The 16,559-nt window shown below is 49.4% G+C and overlaps 2 protein-coding genes and 1 long non-coding RNA gene across 7 annotated transcripts; 1 reads left to right on the top strand and 2 right to left on the bottom strand.

The window, feature by feature from the left end:
• Window positions 1–811: 811 nt before the first annotated feature.
• Window positions 812–3,018, bottom strand: LOC119291257. 4 transcript variants are annotated; one of them, XR_005142275.1, is made up of 4 exons: window positions 2,263–3,018; window positions 1,688–1,805; window positions 1,537–1,613; window positions 812–1,134 (listed from the first exon to the last, which is right to left on the bottom strand). It is a non-coding gene; the product is annotated as an uncharacterized LOC119291257 (long non-coding RNA). The 4 variants fall into 4 exon arrangements; XR_005142274.1 differs by having other exon boundaries at window positions 1,688–1,776; XR_005142276.1 differs by having other exon boundaries at window positions 1,688–2,391; window positions 2,690–3,018.
• Window positions 3,019–5,160: 2,142 nt separating this feature from the next.
• Window positions 5,161–11,095, top strand: LOC119291256 (uncharacterized protein At5g01610-like). Its single transcript, XM_037569984.1, has 3 exons — window positions 5,161–5,386; window positions 6,045–6,099; window positions 10,492–11,095. The coding sequence occupies exons 1-3, from the start codon at window positions 5,300–5,302 to the stop codon at window positions 10,869–10,871; spliced, it is 522 nt and encodes a 173-aa protein (XP_037425881.1). The 5' UTR covers window positions 5,161–5,299; the 3' UTR covers window positions 10,872–11,095.
• An 856-nt stretch (window positions 11,096–11,951) lies between these two features.
• On the bottom strand, window positions 11,952–16,302 carry LOC119291254 (uncharacterized protein At5g39570-like). 2 transcript variants are annotated; one of them, XR_005142272.1, is made up of 2 exons: window positions 14,857–16,302; window positions 11,952–12,352 (listed from the first exon to the last, which is right to left on the bottom strand). XR_005142272.1 is itself a non-coding variant. In XM_037569983.1 (1 exon), exon 1 carries the CDS (start codon window positions 16,189–16,191, stop codon window positions 14,908–14,910), a length of 1,284 nt encoding a protein of 427 aa, XP_037425880.1. In that variant the 5' UTR covers window positions 16,192–16,301; the 3' UTR covers window positions 14,620–14,907. The 2 variants fall into 2 exon arrangements, 1 of the variants encoding a protein (XP_037425880.1); XM_037569983.1 differs by lacking the exon at window positions 11,952–12,352 and having other exon boundaries at window positions 14,620–16,301.
• Window positions 16,303–16,559: the final 257 nt, after the last annotated feature.

Below are 16,559 nucleotides of genomic sequence, written 5' to 3'. Positions count from 1 at the left end.
CTTTCGTAGTTGCGGATGCTTGCGAGAGGGGTTAATCATAAGTGGGAGGCTTGTCCAAGTAAGGACAGCACCAAAGCATCGGTCCACTCACATATCAAATTATCAAAGTAATGAACGTGAATCATATGCGCATGATGAAAAATAACTTGACAGTAATTCCCATGCGTCCTCGGGAGCGCTTTGCTTTATATAAGAGTTTGTCCAGGCTTGTCCCTTGCTATAAAAAGGATTGGACCATCTTGCTGCACCTTTGTTACACTTGTTACTTGTTACCCGTTACGAATTATCTTATCACAAACTATCTGTTATTGATAATTTCAGTGTTTGTAGAAATATCTTGCCGAAAACCGCTTGTCATTTTCTTCTGCTTCTTGTTGGGTTCGACACTCTTACTTATCGAAAGAAATACGATAGATCCCCTATACTTGTGGGTTATCAATATATACCCATGAAAATGCATTCCAAAACTCACTATCATCAAGCTTCCTAACCTGTAAGATGACCAGGAAAATCACGAGGAAAGTACATCCCAACCTAAACAGGAAAGACCATACGTCATTAGATGCAGTCTCAACAGATCATCTCCAACATATATAGTTTGTAGCTTGTTACTTACTTGCTACATAGATATGGTCGCAATTTACCTAAGCAACTGTAAGTTCCTATTTACTCAATGTTTACTACATTTTTTTATTGTATCACATTTCAAACACAACAAACTAATACTAAATACATAGATGAAATTATGAACTGATTTGGAACATGCTTTTCATAAGCAAAGATCATCTAGAGCTCTAGTTTATCAACAGACTCAAAATCATAGAAGGTTTTACTCAACACGAGTAATTTCTGCTTGCACATTACTGTAAACATTGACAATGCCAACATGAAATAGGAAACATGAAGGTCTCAAAAGATAACCAAACATTGTAACATTTGAAGTAATAGCAGCAAATTATTTTCCAAGAAAGAAATTTAATAGCAAACTCTATCAGCCCAAGTTGAACTGTTTGAACACTTGAACTGTTGGTTTTTGCAGCTAACACCCAAGTTGTCATTCTCGTTGTAGCTCAAGCTCCACACCTTGCTCTGGCTGTCCGTCGGCTTCCTTATGCATGTCGGTGTGCTACTGCTCTGAAGAGCGCCAAGGCCGTAATCACATAAATAAGCAATGTACATCTCAACTTACTGGACAACATAAAGGATAGTAAGCATGCACATTCAAATGTATGTCTCAACTAATATTGCAAACATATGTGAAAATTAACATAGGACGAAAGATATTTTGATTGCACTAAAATTACCGGTCACATTTTCCCGGTGGAGCGTATCATTTATCATAAGCAACTTTAGACTTAAGAACAAATCTAAAAGGTTGGTAGCATAAACCAATGCATCCATCCACAAAATAAGCTTTGCTTCTTGACAACAAACATCCATAAGCATATAGACCAATTAATAAAAAAATATAATTATTACTCCAGTATGGTAGTATTGTTCCATGGATAGGTATGCTCCCATGGATAAGGATTGTACCTTGTAAATCAAGTTCTTTGCTTCGTTGATGTTTGGGTTGAAGTATAGCCAAGAGTGAGAGTGGTAGGAAAGATAGCCTTTGAAATTGAGTATTAGCAAACAATTACAACAAAATAGCAGGTAGCCAAAAGAAAAATAGTCAGGCGCATACCATCTGCCCATAGCATTGTTGCTACAATAGCAGTCATGTAAGTCTTGAATCTCCACCAACTCTTAATATATGACCCGTCACCAAATTATCTGAGACATTCAGTGTTAGGACATGGAGGCTGAAAATCAGAGAATATAGAAGACAAAAATAATTGGGTTATTTTGTGACTTCAATTGAGATAACTACATAAACATTTCAAATAAATTTTATTTGTGACTCCAGAAACAAAAACTGGAATTACTGCCGGCACTGACTGTCTTAATGCATACTATCCATACAATGTTAATGCTTAAGCAACTTGGTTGTCAACTCTAATATATTCGATGATAGACATATTTGTGCTTACAAAACAGTACATTGTAGAGGTTGTTCCTGTTTCTTGCAGGTTAGGAAGTGAACAAAATAGGAGTAACCAATTTTCTAAATCTGAGCACGTCATCTCCGACTAAAAGGAGCACATGAATCAACATAGCATAGTGATGAAGATATAAGGCAAACCAAACTGATATACCCCCCTGGATGAATAGCAAATCAAGCAAATAATGAAGTCTTGTACGTCTCATTTCAGAAATTACCTTGCTTAGACTGAGCTTTGTTGTAGGTCAATGATACATGGATTTTTTTTAAAACATCATTGAAACCATGCCGAACTTCACTTGTATTTTCAGATAACTAAACCTTGCCATCATCTTACATAGCATCTTCTATAAATGGTACACAAAGTATCAGAATCTGAACTAAACAGCTTGAAACAAACTGAAAAGTTATCAACATCTGAGCTGACCAAACTAAAAAATATCAAAATCTAAGCACCTGTATGCTTCATAATGGATTGCAACAAAAAAAAACTAAATTCTACAAACAACATCCTACTAACAAGTCATAATTGAGATGATTAAAAATTAGCGGGACTGTAAAAATGTGTCCCCTTTAGTGCTAGACAAGCCTGTTAGGAGGTGCAGAGGAGATTTGGCTGGCATGGCCGGTATGGTGAGTCCGTACAGTGGCTTGTACTTCCCCGATGGATGACGACGGTGATGGCACGCGCTCGACAGGGGCATGCGGTGGCGGCCATACTATCCGATGGCGCGAAGAACGACGGCAACAGCGACATGGACGGCCGTCTCAGCAGGCCATGCCCCTCACGGTGATGCCGATGCACAAGCTCGGCTCAGGAGCAGCGGCGCGGAGCAACAACGACCGTGGTGCTTCCCGACGGATGGTGGCGTAAGGGAGGTGAGGAAGAGAGGAGAGCACGGGCTGGGAATGGGAGGGGGTGGCGGCGGCGACGCAAGGGAGCGTGGGAGAGAGAGGAGTGAGACAAACCCTAGCCATCGCACCCGATTGGGGACGGGGCAACTAATCCGGATAAAGCACCTAGCACAGGGCTAGGTGAAATGCCGGAACTACCCTCGGGGGCCACTGAAGATTACAGGCGGTGGCGCGGCTCCTACACACATAACGACCATCACCAGTCACTCCCACCTTCATTGTCGATGACAACCGAGGCCCACCTCGCCTGGGACCCACATGTCATGGAGAGCTAGCACAGGGTGCAGGAAAATAAGCACTATTCATTGGTTGTCACATCAGAACGATCCAACGGCCCAGATCAAGCCATCTGAAGATCCGACGGCCCAGATTCATTTGGACACTCAATCCGACGGCTGAGAATGCAAGTGCCCTCGGAAGGCTCAACTTTGGCTAGAATGTAACAATGGGGTGCGGCATACGCTCGGCTCGGTCACGCGGCTCGCTGCCATATTCGGTCCCTTTTCAAACTTGGGGTCCGTGCGCGTCTCAAACCGCTGCCCCGGTTCGCCCGCGATCCTCCCTCCTTGGCACAAGATTTTAGGGCTGAGCGACGCGACCAAATCGGCTTGAGAACTTCTCAGTTCTCAATGGGCGCTAATAGGCGCCGGCGCACCGGCCGAAACTTTCGGCCGGTTCCGCATGGGCCACTGGATCTGTCTAACACGGAGCGCGCGGAACCGCTCGATCACGCACGTATCGGACGGGCTTGATGTGTACCCGGTCTTCGTCTTCCTCATCCGCCCCGCATCGTTGACTCTGGCCGCCGTCGCCGTCTGCCACACCCCGCGTTCCTCGTGGCTCGCTGCATCGGTGGCTCGCCATGGCTGCCGCTCGCCGCTCGCCGTCGCCACTCGCCGTCTCCGCTGCAGCAAAAAAGGTACCAGATGCATCAAAAACAAGCGGTGATGGCGACCGCCAGGTCCAACAATGTCGGGGCCGCCGGTTCCAGCATCCGTCGCAGCACCATTGGTGCATAGAAAAACAGTCATGTGCATTAACGGCTCGCCGCTGCAGCTTTTTCGTCGCCGGTCTCTGGTTGAAGCTTTTGAAATATATGGTTGAAGCTTTTGTGTTAACGATTATAGCTTTTTGCGTTTCCTGTCACCGGTTGAAGCATTCTATATCGCCGGTTGAAGCTTCTTTTCTAGCCGGTTGAAGCTTTTTTCGTCGCCGGTTGCAACCTTTCTGATTTCCAGTCACCGGTCACTGCCGTGAAATGGTGGTACAATTACTGTCTATGGTAGTAGCAAACATTCTGTGTGGTTGCAGCAAAAAACGTTGTCATGGCTGTCAAAAAGGTTGCATCTTCTTCATGAATGATGTAGCTTTTCTCTATCGTTCGGTTGAAGCTTTTTTCATTAAAGGTTGTAGCATTTTATATAGACGGTTGTAGCTTTCCTCGATAGCACTGAACGCGTACAGCTTTCTGTATACACGGTTGAAGCATTTTTAATCTTGGGTTGAAGCTTTTCTGTCAACGGTTGCAGCACTCGCCAGCCTCCCCGGCTATCGCACATCTCTGATTGAAGCAAAAAATACCATCGGTTCCAGCAAAAAATCTCTATGATAGTAGCAAAACCAAAACACAGTTGTAGCAAAAAACAGTCATCCGCCATCTCGCCGTGACGTCGAGGTTCCAGCAAAATTTGCGCCGCGGGGTGCAGTCCTGCCATGGCTGGTTGTAGCTCCGGCGTGGCCGGGTCCGGCGAGGTAGGGAGAGCTCCGATGCACGCGGATCCGCGCGGATCTGGTCGAGGGCGGCCAGATCTGCTGAACGGCGGCGCGCCTGAGAGGCCTGCGGGCGCAGGGCGATGCGTTGACCATGGCAGCGGGGAGAGAGAAAAAGAGAGATGCGCGAGAGGAAGAAGAGAAAAGGGAGGAGGACTAGTCGTCTCGGGTCCATCGCGCCACGTGGTTGCTCGCGAGTGGGTCGCATCGCGCGTGCGTGGACTGGACCGGCCGAAGCTTCGGCCGGTGCCCCGGCCCCAAACGTTTCCCATTCTCAATCCCTCTGACGTCTCCTTCCCTTTTCCTCTCTCCAGAAGCTTCACTCCACTGGAGATCCGTCGCACGCACCCACCAAACAAACACCCGGCCCGCACGGGATCCGGCGCCACGGTTTGGAACCCCGAACGAAAGCCGCTCTTTATTTATTCCGCTCCTCTCCTGTGGAGCGTGCCGCAGCTCTGAACCCGGTTCCGTCCACTGTCTGTCGCCCATCCCGCGGCACCCCCACGCACGCGCCACAGCCGCCGTCCGCGTCCGCGTCCACACGCCCCACGCCGGCGCCGAGGGAGGATGGAGAAGGCCCTCACCAAGCTCGGCAGCTTCACCATCCCCCGCAAGGCCAAGCAGGAGCTCTCTGCCATCGGCGGCGACATCTCGGTCAGTGCTCTGCTCTGCTCTCCTTCCTTCACACCTTTCCCCGTCATCTTTCTCGCCTTCGTGGCTTTGTTCGTCATGGTGAATCTCTTCTCGTTCTTGGTGAATCTCTTGGACTAGGTAAAATGCCGTTCCTGATTTCCCGGTTCGCCTGCTTGTTTCTGGGAGATTTCTACGGGTTTCCGTTATCACGGGGGTGGATCGACGGATTCTTTTTTGTTGCTCAGTTTTCTGTTTTTCTCGTCCCCATCTTTTTCTGCGGCAGTTGCATTTCAGAAATAATCTGTCTGTCAACATTTCGTGGTTCACATGTTGTTACTGCTACTAACCAAGAAAATTTTGGGTTCTTGAACGCATTCATCTGTAGATCTTTCTCTTATATTCTTCCTCCTTTAGGCCAGGTTAGATTCGTTCCTTTTCCCACCAAGACCAGCGAAAGTTCTTGCTTTTCATATGCAACCTTTTTCCGAGTGGACTGCCATATGAAAATCATTATTTGATTCGATCACACTTCTGCATTCGCTGTACCGACTCAGTAGTAGTACATTTTTGTGCATTCTAAGTTTAATTATTACTAGACTACACTCTAGTTCCAACATCCAAGTGGTTCAGTTCATCATTCACAAGTCACAGCGAATAACCCAACCACTCTGATTTGCAGCGCATCTCAAGCACCGTGGAGGAGAAGGCCAAATGGGTGTTCGAGAAACTCAAAGGTACCATCGATAGCCCTGCCCCCTAATTTCTCCAATTTCCGTTCAGTGGTTGCTTTGTGGCTCAGAAAATAGCAGTTAGTCTGAAGCTACATGTCACGTCGTCTTAGCAACATCTTCAGTACACTTGTCCATCGCTGTTAGCAACGCTGTTTTTCTTGCTGATGCGTAACACCAAAGCAAAACAAGGAGTGCTTTCCTTAATACGCACATAGCCTTTCTTCACGATTTGGATCTGGCTCCGGCCCTGTAGCTCTAATCCAAGTACTCTTTTCGATCTGCAAAGTACTAGCAATACAATGAGTGACGCTGATGCACATGGGGGCCAAACTGAAATGGGTCCAATGTTTGTTGACGCAATTATGCAAAAGCTCCTAGGAGGATATAGTGCAGAGCAGGGGGGACTTGCTCACCTAACATCTTGTTTTACTTGCAATCTTTGCACTGGGTCTGTTGAGGTCTTTGGCGGTATTAGCAAGGCTGTCTTCAGCTTGTCATGGGGTTAGCAAGCACCAGCCAGCTGATTTGGTAGTCTGTAGTGCATGGTCTAATCAATGTTTTCTTCTAAGCAGCCCCTAATCTGTACTCTTACAGGAAGCTGCGAACAACTAGTGGTATACTCGGATCCGTAATCCGACCGCTCACGTGAAAACATTGCGCGAAAAGACAGTAGTTTCTTAAATAAAATGCGAATGTTCTGAAGTACTCCCACCGTTTACTATTATAAGATGTTTTGGATATTTCAATATGGACTACGTACGGCCTGAAATGCCTGAAATGAGTGAACAAACACGCTAAAATGCGTCTATATACATCCGATTCAGAAAAAGGTTAAAACGTCTTGTAAGCTATATACATCCGATTCAGAAAAAAGTTAGAACATCTTATACTCCCTCCGTTCCAAATTACTTGACCTCCATTTGTCTAGATATGGATGTATCTAGACACTAAATAAGTATAGATACATTCGTATCTAGACAAATGAAAGTCAAGTAATTTGGAACGGAGGGAGTAATATTGAACGGAGGAAGTAGTTTGTGAAATAAAATGTGAATGCTCGCAAAGCAGATCCGTTGGCAAGTTTTTTTCCACTTGCAGGCCATCTTCAATTGTACCTTCCAGTTTGTTTGTTTTTTGGTTTAAGTAGGTGTTAGGAGCTAGGGTTCTGCCCGGTCTTGGCCGTAGGCAGTAGGGGAAAGTGGGGGCTGGGCGTGGCGATGAGCGGCCGCGCCGGCGGTTGGGCGCCGTCGCGGGAGAGGAGGGAGATGGCGGCGGCTAGGGTTAGAGGCGGCTAGGGTTCCGACTCCTCTGGGAGCCGGGCAATAGAGATAATAATCTTCTTATTGCTTAATTCCAAAAAGAGTCTTACAGCCTATATTTATAACCTAAATAACTTGCATAAGAATTAATCCTAAGATAACTTGTGGGCTAAGATTGCCCGGTGGCCTCTACGGCCGTAACACTTCTCCCCGCCTGCACAAACAGCTCGTCCTCGAGCTGTAAGGTGGGGAAGCGCTTGAGGACTCCTCGAGGCGATCAACCAGCGTCAAACACCTTCTCAACAGCTGGGGCGGTCAGGTCGGCGGCGACGGCGTCCTTCAGAATGTAGTCTGCAACCTCCAGGTAGAAGAGTCGCGGGCAGGCATGGCCGGGCGTGTAGGGCTCGTCGCAGTTGAAGCACAACCCTTGGCGGCGACGCTCGAGTAGCTCGGCTGAGGTGAGCCGGCGGAATAGGCGTCCCGCGGTCGCGGCGAGGGGTGCCGCAGAAGCCTGCGCAGGCCGACCCTGCATGGAATCCGGCCCGGGTAGCGACCCAGCGGTCCGGGACGGTGATTCCTGCTGGATGGCCACCGCGCGGCGCTCGAACGCGCGGGCGTAGTACATGGCCGACTGGAGATCCTGGGGTCCGCGAAGCTCCACGTCGACGCGAATGTGATCCGGAAGGCCGCCGACGAAGAGCTCAGCCCGCTGCAGGGCCGTCATACCTGGCGCGTGACACGCCAAGGCCTGGAAGCGGTCGGCGAAATCCTGCACCGTGGAGGTGAAAGGCAGGCGACCCAACTCGGCCAATCGGCTCCCGCGTAATGGCGGTCCGAAGCGAAGAAGGCACAGCTCGCGGAAGCGCTCCCACGGGGGCATGCCGCCCTCGTCCTGCTCGAGGGCGTAGTACCATGTCTGGGCGGCCTCGCGGAGATGGTAGGAAGCCAGCCAAGTGCGCTCCGACGCGGGTGTGCGCTGCCCGCGGAAGAACTGGTCACACTGGTTGAGCCAGTTAAGCGGGTCGTCCGAGCCATCATAAGTGGCGAAGTCGAGCTTGGCGAACCGGGGCGGCTGCTGGTTTGGCGCGCCATGGCCCACTGCCTCGGCGGTGCGGAGAGCTGATGACGGTGCTCGGTCCATGGTGGGAAGGCCGGCGTAGTTCCCCGTGGCGCCCGACGCCTCAGGCTGCAACTGGGTATCAGCTAGCTTCGGTTCGATCATGTCTTCACCGCCGCCAAGCCCGTCTCTTCCGCTGCCGGTCACCTTGTCGCCTCCGGCGACCACCACGACCGTCGCCCCGCTCCTGCCCGCGCCGGGATCCTCTGTCGCGCCCGCCCCCGCCGTACTCACCTGGGAGGAGGTGTCCGGGGTGCTGCGGGACCTAACCCAGGCGGTCTAGGAGATCCACCTGTTCTTGGCCGGGTCCTACGGGCCGCACTCGGTTGCGCCGCCCATCGCCACCCCCGCGCCGCCGTGGCTGCCGTGTCAGCCGCCGCACCAGGCGGCCTTCGCCGCGCTCGCCAGGCCGCTGCAACTGCCATCCATCGCCACCACCACCCAGCCTTGGCTGCAGTGGCAGCCGCCGCTCTTGGCGGCCTCCTCCGCGACCGGCACTCCGACGCAGCAGCCGTTGCCGCTGCCCGGCATGACAGCGCAGCAGCCGCTGCAGCTGCAGCAGCCATCGCCAGTCAGCTCCGCCGCCCAGTATGGGATGCCCTACGACGGGAGTGCGACGATCTCGTTCCCATCAGCGCCGCCGCCATCCCAGGGCGTCCACATCCAGCAGATCAAGTCCGTCGTCGCCGGCACCGCTTCCGTCTTGGATTGCTACCCGCCACGTGTCGGCGGCTGTGAGGCTGCAGGCTGCTGCGCGCGGCCTCCTAGCGCGTCGGCGTGTGCGGGAGATGCGTGGTCTGCAGCTGCCGCTCCTCCAAGTTGCCCTTCGCTGCGCAAAGGACCTCGATCTCGTCCGCTGCGTCGGGGATCTTGGTCATGCGGTTTCCCCCACGGGCGGCTGGCACGTTGTTTTCCCCGCGGGCAACGACCTCAAAATCTGCGACATCGGCGATTGGGGGGGCACACCCCTCCTCGTCATTCTCAATCGCAAGCCCTCCACTCTTTCCTGTGCGGTGCAGACTAACAGCCGTCCGGCGGGGCGAAGGCAGGGTGTCACCAACAGGAGCGCACCGCGTAGCACCACTGCTTTCCGCCGCCGACCACCGCGAGGGCGCCTTTGCTGGTCGCTCTTGCGACCACTTCCAGATGGCCATACACATGCACTCCTTTGGTCCAGGTGGTGTCCATGGGATCCAGGTGGCTGTACACGTGCACGTTTGACGTGCGGTTGGTGTCCACTTTTTGTTAAAGGGTCCAAAATAAAGCGTCTCAGTCCATTTTAGGTTGAGAATAATAAAACGAGCCGAGATGTAAAAGGCTTGTTTTTAGGTGTTAGGTTTGTGTTGCGTCGAGTCATGGTTATAAGCTGGTTAGGCTGCAGCTCGAGGACAAGCTGCATGTCCAGGTGGGGTGTAGTGTTAGAGTACGTAATAGGCTTAATGGGCCCATTAGTCTTAGGGTTAATTAGAGATAAGGGTCGCTTGCTTAGCGGTCAAGTAAGTCTTGCTTGGGAGTCAAGTAAACCTCTCTATATAAAGAGAGGAGATGTATCAATCTAATCAAGCAAGAATTAAGAAGGAAATCCCTTCCCTCTTGCCCGGCCGTGGGCAAAAAGGCCCCCGGCCGGCCCTCTCGCGCCCTCCTTCTAGCAGCGCCATAACAGTAGGTATACGGTATGCATTGCTCTGAGACCCCTTTCTTCTGATAAAAAAGTCCTTCATATGAATTTCCCATTTTCACACTTTGTTTGATTGCAATTCCAGTCTTGTAGTATACATAATTCGTCATTTACACTTTACACACAACATTCTCCATATATTTGAACTTTGCTCAAGCGCTCGAAACTGCTGCTTCTGAATTCCCTTCTGCGTTTCAATATGTTTGTGGCATTCTCATGCCATGGTTCACAAGTTGCCATTAGGTCTATGCAATTCTAGCTAGTGACAATTGAATAATTGCTACATAAATGTCTACTATATATGGACTACAAGTGGCTGACCCTATTTCTTTCTTATTCAGGCAAACCAAACAAGTCCCTCTCTGACCTGCTGCGCGAGTACAACCTCCCTCCGGGCCTCTTCCCTCGGAACATCATCTGCTACGAGTACGACCAGACGAGCTCGAGGCTCGTGGTGCACCTGGCCAAGCCCTGCGAGGTGAGCTTCAAGGACTCCTCCATGATACGGTACGCCACCCGCGTGAAGGCGACCCTGTCCCGAGGCAAGCTCTCGGCGATCGAGGGCATGAAGACCAAGGTGGTGGTGTGGGTGAAGGTGACCACCGTGAACCTGGAGAGCTTCCGGTCCGACAAGGTGTGCTTCATCGCCGGCGTGAAGAAGCTGAGGCAGAAGGACGCCTACGAGGTGCCCCGCGAAGCCGCCTCCGTCGAGGAGTTCTGAGCTCAGTCTGATGATCCGTCTTCCTATGATCCTATCCATAGTCTCCATGATTCGTGCCATTCTTTTGAGTCCCATATGGTGTGTGGTTCCTGAGGACGTGCTGGTGATTAGATTGGTGGGCTGATCGGCATGTCTGTACATTGGATTTGTTCTCCTAAGGAAAGGGTGGTGTCCCAGTAATGTGAACATTTGGCATGTGTTCTGGCTTTGTGTTGCTCGTCTGTCGGGGACCTGTGTTTCAGTGCTTTATGGTGCTGCGTGTGCCGGCTGCTGGCGGAGGTGCATTGCACTTTTGCCGAAATAATTGTTTCAGCAAGCTTTCAGACATTTCGCGACATAAAACAATGACATATATGCAAAAACATCATGATAGTATCGTGATGCCAGGAAACACATGACGGGATGAAAAAAAAAGATACTACTCAACTCACACAGCTCGCCTGAAGACAGGAAAATGAAAACAATGACTACAAAATCAGGTGCATCATCCCAAATTGCCAATGTACTGGATCATGGTATTCTTTGTATGGATTAAGCGGCAGGTTTCCTGGAACATGACCCAGGCAGAAAAAGTCAGTTACAGAAATACTTACCCAGTTGCTTTTAATCTTGGATCCCTGTATACAGGCTCCACATTCGATCATATAGTGTGCTACGAGTTTCTGCCGAAAAATCACATGCTAAACATATCTGAACTAGGACCTACCAGTGGTGAACGAAAATCCTACTAAGGAATTTCTTGTAAGGGCTAGTTTTAATTAATACTCCCTCCGTCCCAAAATAAGTGTCTCAACTTTATACTAACTTTAGTACAAAATTGTACTCCCTCCGTCCCAAAATTCTTGTCTTAGATTTGTCTAGATACTATCTAGACAAGACAAATCTAAGACAAGAATTTTGGGACGGAGGGAGTACTAAGGTTAAGACACTTATCTTGGGACGGAGGGAGTAGTATATTATGGCATTTGGGCCTTCTCTTCATGAGCTCTTAGCCTAGGTCCATGCAATTTCCACACAAAAACCACCTTCTGAATCGCTCCAAGCCAGCATGTTTTTTTTTTTTGAACCGGGCTTTACCCCTTTCCATTGCAAAGAACGGAAATACAACCAGTTCAAACGAGAAGGTCAGGGGGAGGGAAAGAAGTAAAGCGAGTTCTAGCACTACCAGGAAACCCACCATACTCGCTCGCCATCGAAACGAGTATCATGGGGCGAAAACCTGGATAGCACGACATAACATCTATCCTATTACAATCTCAAAAGCTCAGGATCAAGTATCAGAACACAACTGCAAAGTCAAGTAAACAGATGGTAATCTTCGCCGAGATAGAACAGCATCGAGGTTGCGCGCCCGTCTTCCTTTCAAGCGCCCTGGATTGGTTGCTTGACAGCGCCACACATCTTCATCAGCTGCATCGTGCCAGTCCTGATCATCTCGGCTCCAGAACGAAGATCTTTGGCGTCCTCTCCTTGTTGTAGCCCTGTCCAGTAAAGTAGAAAGGAACACAGAGAAAACACAATCTCAAAAGGAGTCTTGATTTGTTTTTTTTTTCAAAGGTAGCTCGGTTGCGAGCCAACCAAATCGCCCAACATACAGCCGCTAGACCTACTGTGTAAAACTTTTGCTTCCCAGGAAGGAATTTATTGCACCACACAAAGTATTGCCAGTAATTCGACGGACATCTATCAGTACCAAGAGCAACCCCAATCGATCGCCATACAATTCTTGCCACGGGACAATTGAAGAATAGGTGTTGTACCGTTTCAACCTGTTTGCAAAAAGAGCAACAGGGATTCCCCGGCCATTTCTTCTTTCTCATAACTTGCGTAGTGAGAATTGCGTCTTGCGACATCTGCCATAAGAAGATTTTGATTTTAAGAGGGATTTTGGCTTTCCAAATCCATCTATAGTGGCAACCACTAAGAGGCTCCTCCAACATCTTATACACCGATTTAGTGGTGAACTTGCCACTCTGGTTGAGTCCCCAAAAGACACGATCACTCCTCTCATCGAGGTGGATTCTATTAACCGCAGCACGCATATCCTCCCATTGCTTGGACAGCTCAGGGGTAAGCCTACGTCTGAACATATCGGTGTCATCAAGTCTATCTTTCCTATTCAGGGTACTCGTGGGGTAGTTGCATATCTCAAACAAACGTGGGTATTGATCCTGAAATGGGGTCAGCCCATTGATTGGATCTTTCCACAATCTTATCAGGTTCCAGCACCAGTTTCAATTTTCCTGCCCATCATATATATGTTTTTGATTTTGAGCAAGGCCTTCCAACAGGGCGAGTCGGAGAATTTGGGAGAAACTTCAGCAACAGAGATGTTGCGAAGATACCTGGCCCAGACTATGTTCTGCCAGAGCCCGTTTTGTGTCTCTAATTTCCACCACCATTTGACCATGAGACTGATATTTTGTTTTCTAAGGTCTTTAATTTCCAAGCCAGCATGTTGATCCTGCTTCTTCACAAAAATCTTTGACGGCTCCATGTAGCCCTCGGATTCATCTTCAACATCGCCAAGAGTGATTACCAAAAGCCATGTAAACATGCCTTGGGATTTCTGGCACCACTCATATTTACTGTAGCAGCAACATGTTCTTTGCTGACTGGTACATGCTAGGAGGATTTTCAGGCTGTTTGGCTGTTTGAGGCACACAGTGTATTTCACGCTCGTCACCATAGTTCATCACAGAGGTCCTTGATGGAGATTTAAGATAACTCCTCGGCATTCTCCATGTACTGGGAAAGAAGCACGGAGGATGTCAGATGTTCACCTGACCTATCCTTGTCAAGCTTGTTGATGCCGTGGTGCGATGGCAACATACCAGCGCAAGGATGGATACTCTTGTTGCCTCGGTTGGACCGTTGAAGAATGGTTCAGAGTGTTCAATTACTTGAGTTCTAGCAGATTATCAAGTAGGTCTGGAGTACTTAAAGTTTGGAGTCTGGATGCAAGGTAAGACACAAACAAGGCTGCCTGCTGATATGAAGAAGGGGCCGCGGAGAAGGATAAGATAAGAACTGTGAAATATGTTCTACCATAGTGGAAGAAAGAACAGCTCACGCTCATAAAGGTTATGTTTGTGTGGTGCTTTTCCTGCCCGCCATGGTATCTGGTTAATGTGCAATAACTGGTATAACATACTCCCTCCGTCCCAAAAAAAGAAGTGTCTACTTTGTACTAAATCAGGACACTTATTTTGGGACGGAGGGAGTATATGTTTGCAGGTAAGTTCAAGCTGATAACATGACACCAGCTGAGGGTGTGCTTCAGCAGGTGTTGGGTGATGTTTAAAACGTTTGCTTGTCATTTAACTGTACACAGATGCCGGAAACTACCAACATTTGACACAAATATCCAAAACTACCATCTGTTGAAAAGGTGTCCTCAAAACAACCATGAAAAAATTCAGTAGTTTAGCTACAAGATCAGAGCCAGTAGGTGGAACAGGAAAGTAAGATGCAGATAAAAACAGTTTTTCAACCAACCCACTTAGAGACGATTTCACAGGGCAAAGTCAAAACACTTGCTGAAAGAAACAGAGTGTCTCTTTAACTGAATCCAGCAAACATAATGCTACAACATATATTAATCATGATCTTCATATGTGCCTTTTTTTGTTTCAGATTTAGCCCAAGGGTTTTAGATACGCACAGCATTGCATTAGGGTTCAGTTCAGTATAATAAGATACTAAGATAGATCACCAGCATAGCTACATTCAAATAATAGCCATTAGAAGACACAAGTTCTATTCAACACTTCTATTATGATAACACTACAATAATTATTTCAAGTCAAAACTATTTACAAAGCGTGAATAACACACGTTTATTCATCCAATCTTTTATTCTCCTGAAATCGAAAGTAGCACCTTGGGCATTCAGTACATTGCACACAGCGCAAAGACAGCTTTGTCGGCGGAAATCATAGGAAATCCCACAACATACAGATGTTAAACAAGACAAGGGACTAACCAAACACAAAGTCCTTCATCAATCGCAATGGTAGCGAAGATCAGTTATAAATCAACGCTTCTTCATGAACCCCTCTGCAAGCTTTAAGTAGTCCCCCATACCAGCTCCATTTCCCCCTTCACCATCCTTCTTCATGAAACCCTGTGCAAGTTTCAGGTAATCTGCCATGCCACTGCCCTCCGACTCGTCTTTTCCACTCTCAGGGCGACCACCATGTTTCTTCTTGCCGCTGTCCTCTTCATTTTCCTCCTTTCCATACCCTCCTCCTCCATGTCCACTAGTCTTCTTGTGCCCACCCTCGTCATCCTGCTTCTTCATGAAACCTTGTGCAAGTTTAATGTAGTCTCCAATGCCACCGCCTTCTGACTCATCCTTCCCTCCATGGCTTCCACCACTAGGCTTCTTCTTGTAGTCATCTTCTTCATACCTTCCTCCACCACTAGGCTTCTTCTTGTAGTCCTCTTCTTCATACCTTCCTCCACCACTAGGCTTCTTCTTGTAGTCCTCTTCTTCATACCTCCCTCCATGGCTTCCACCACTAGGCCTCTTGTACTCATCATCTTCCTCATACCTCCCTCCACCATGGCCACCGGTTGGCTTCTTCTTGTACTCATCTTCGTATCTCCCTCCTCCACCTCCATATCCACCAGCACTAGGCTTCTTCTTGTACTCATCATCGTCTTCATACCTTCCCCCACCATAGCCGCCACCACCACCACCACTAGGAGGCCTCTTGAAGTCATCTTCTTGCTCATACCTCCCCCCACCATAGCCACCACTGCTAGGCTTCTTCTTGTACTCATCTTCTTCCTCATACCTTCCACCTCCGTAGTCACCACCACCACCAGTAGGCTTCTTCCTGTACTCATCATCCTCTTCATACCTCCCATCACCGCTGGGCTTCTTCTTGTACTCATCATCATCCTGTTCGTACCTCCCACCACCACTAGTAGGCTTCTTCCTGTACTCATCCTCCTCCTCGTACCTGCCGCCTGAACCCCCGTGACCACTGGGCTGGTGCTTGCCGCCTCCGCTGCCCCCCTCCTTGGCGCCGAACTTGTGGAGGTAGTCCTCGGCCTTGTTGAGGTAGCCGCCGACGGGCTTGCCCTCGAGCTTGCCGTAGAGGGAGGCCGCGTGGAGCAGGTCGGCGGCGGCCTCGGCGGTGCGGCCCTTGTCGACCTTCCCCAGGTTGTGGTCCTGGAGCGCCGCCTTGGCCGCCTCCGCCACCAGCTTGGCGCTGGCGGCGAGGTCGCCGCTGCCCCCGCCGGACGGGCGGTGCTGCTGCGGCGGCGGGCGCCGCCGGCCGGAGTCGTCCTCGCCGTCATAGGAGGCCATTCGCGTCGGATCTGGGGAAAGGGGGTGAGCTGAGCAGAGGAGACAGAGCAGAGCAGAGAGAGACGGGGCTTCGATCAGACAACACGGCACAGGGCCACGGGGTATTCGTGGTCGTGGGAGCCACCGGTTTTGATGCGAACCTCCCTCGGCTCCAGCTGCCGTCGGAGAAGCGTCTAGGGCGCGTCGGTTGGACACGGCTTGCATTTCGGGCACACGTTTTGCTCCCGTCCGTAATTTGATTACTTTCTTTTTCACGAACCTAACTTTTTTACAATTAAAATTGCCATTCGGAAAGAAAGAAAGAAAATTAAAACTGAAACATGTCATCCGAAAAAAATGTCATGATTGACAACTAAAGTTGGCATCAT

Source organism: Triticum dicoccoides, chromosome 4B (genome assembly GCF_002162155.2).
Source record: "Triticum dicoccoides isolate Atlit2015 ecotype Zavitan chromosome 4B, WEW_v2.0, whole genome shotgun sequence".
NCBI classification, from domain to species: Eukaryota; Viridiplantae; Streptophyta; class Magnoliopsida; order Poales; family Poaceae; genus Triticum; species Triticum dicoccoides.
This window is presented reverse-complemented; position numbering and strand designations above follow the sequence as displayed.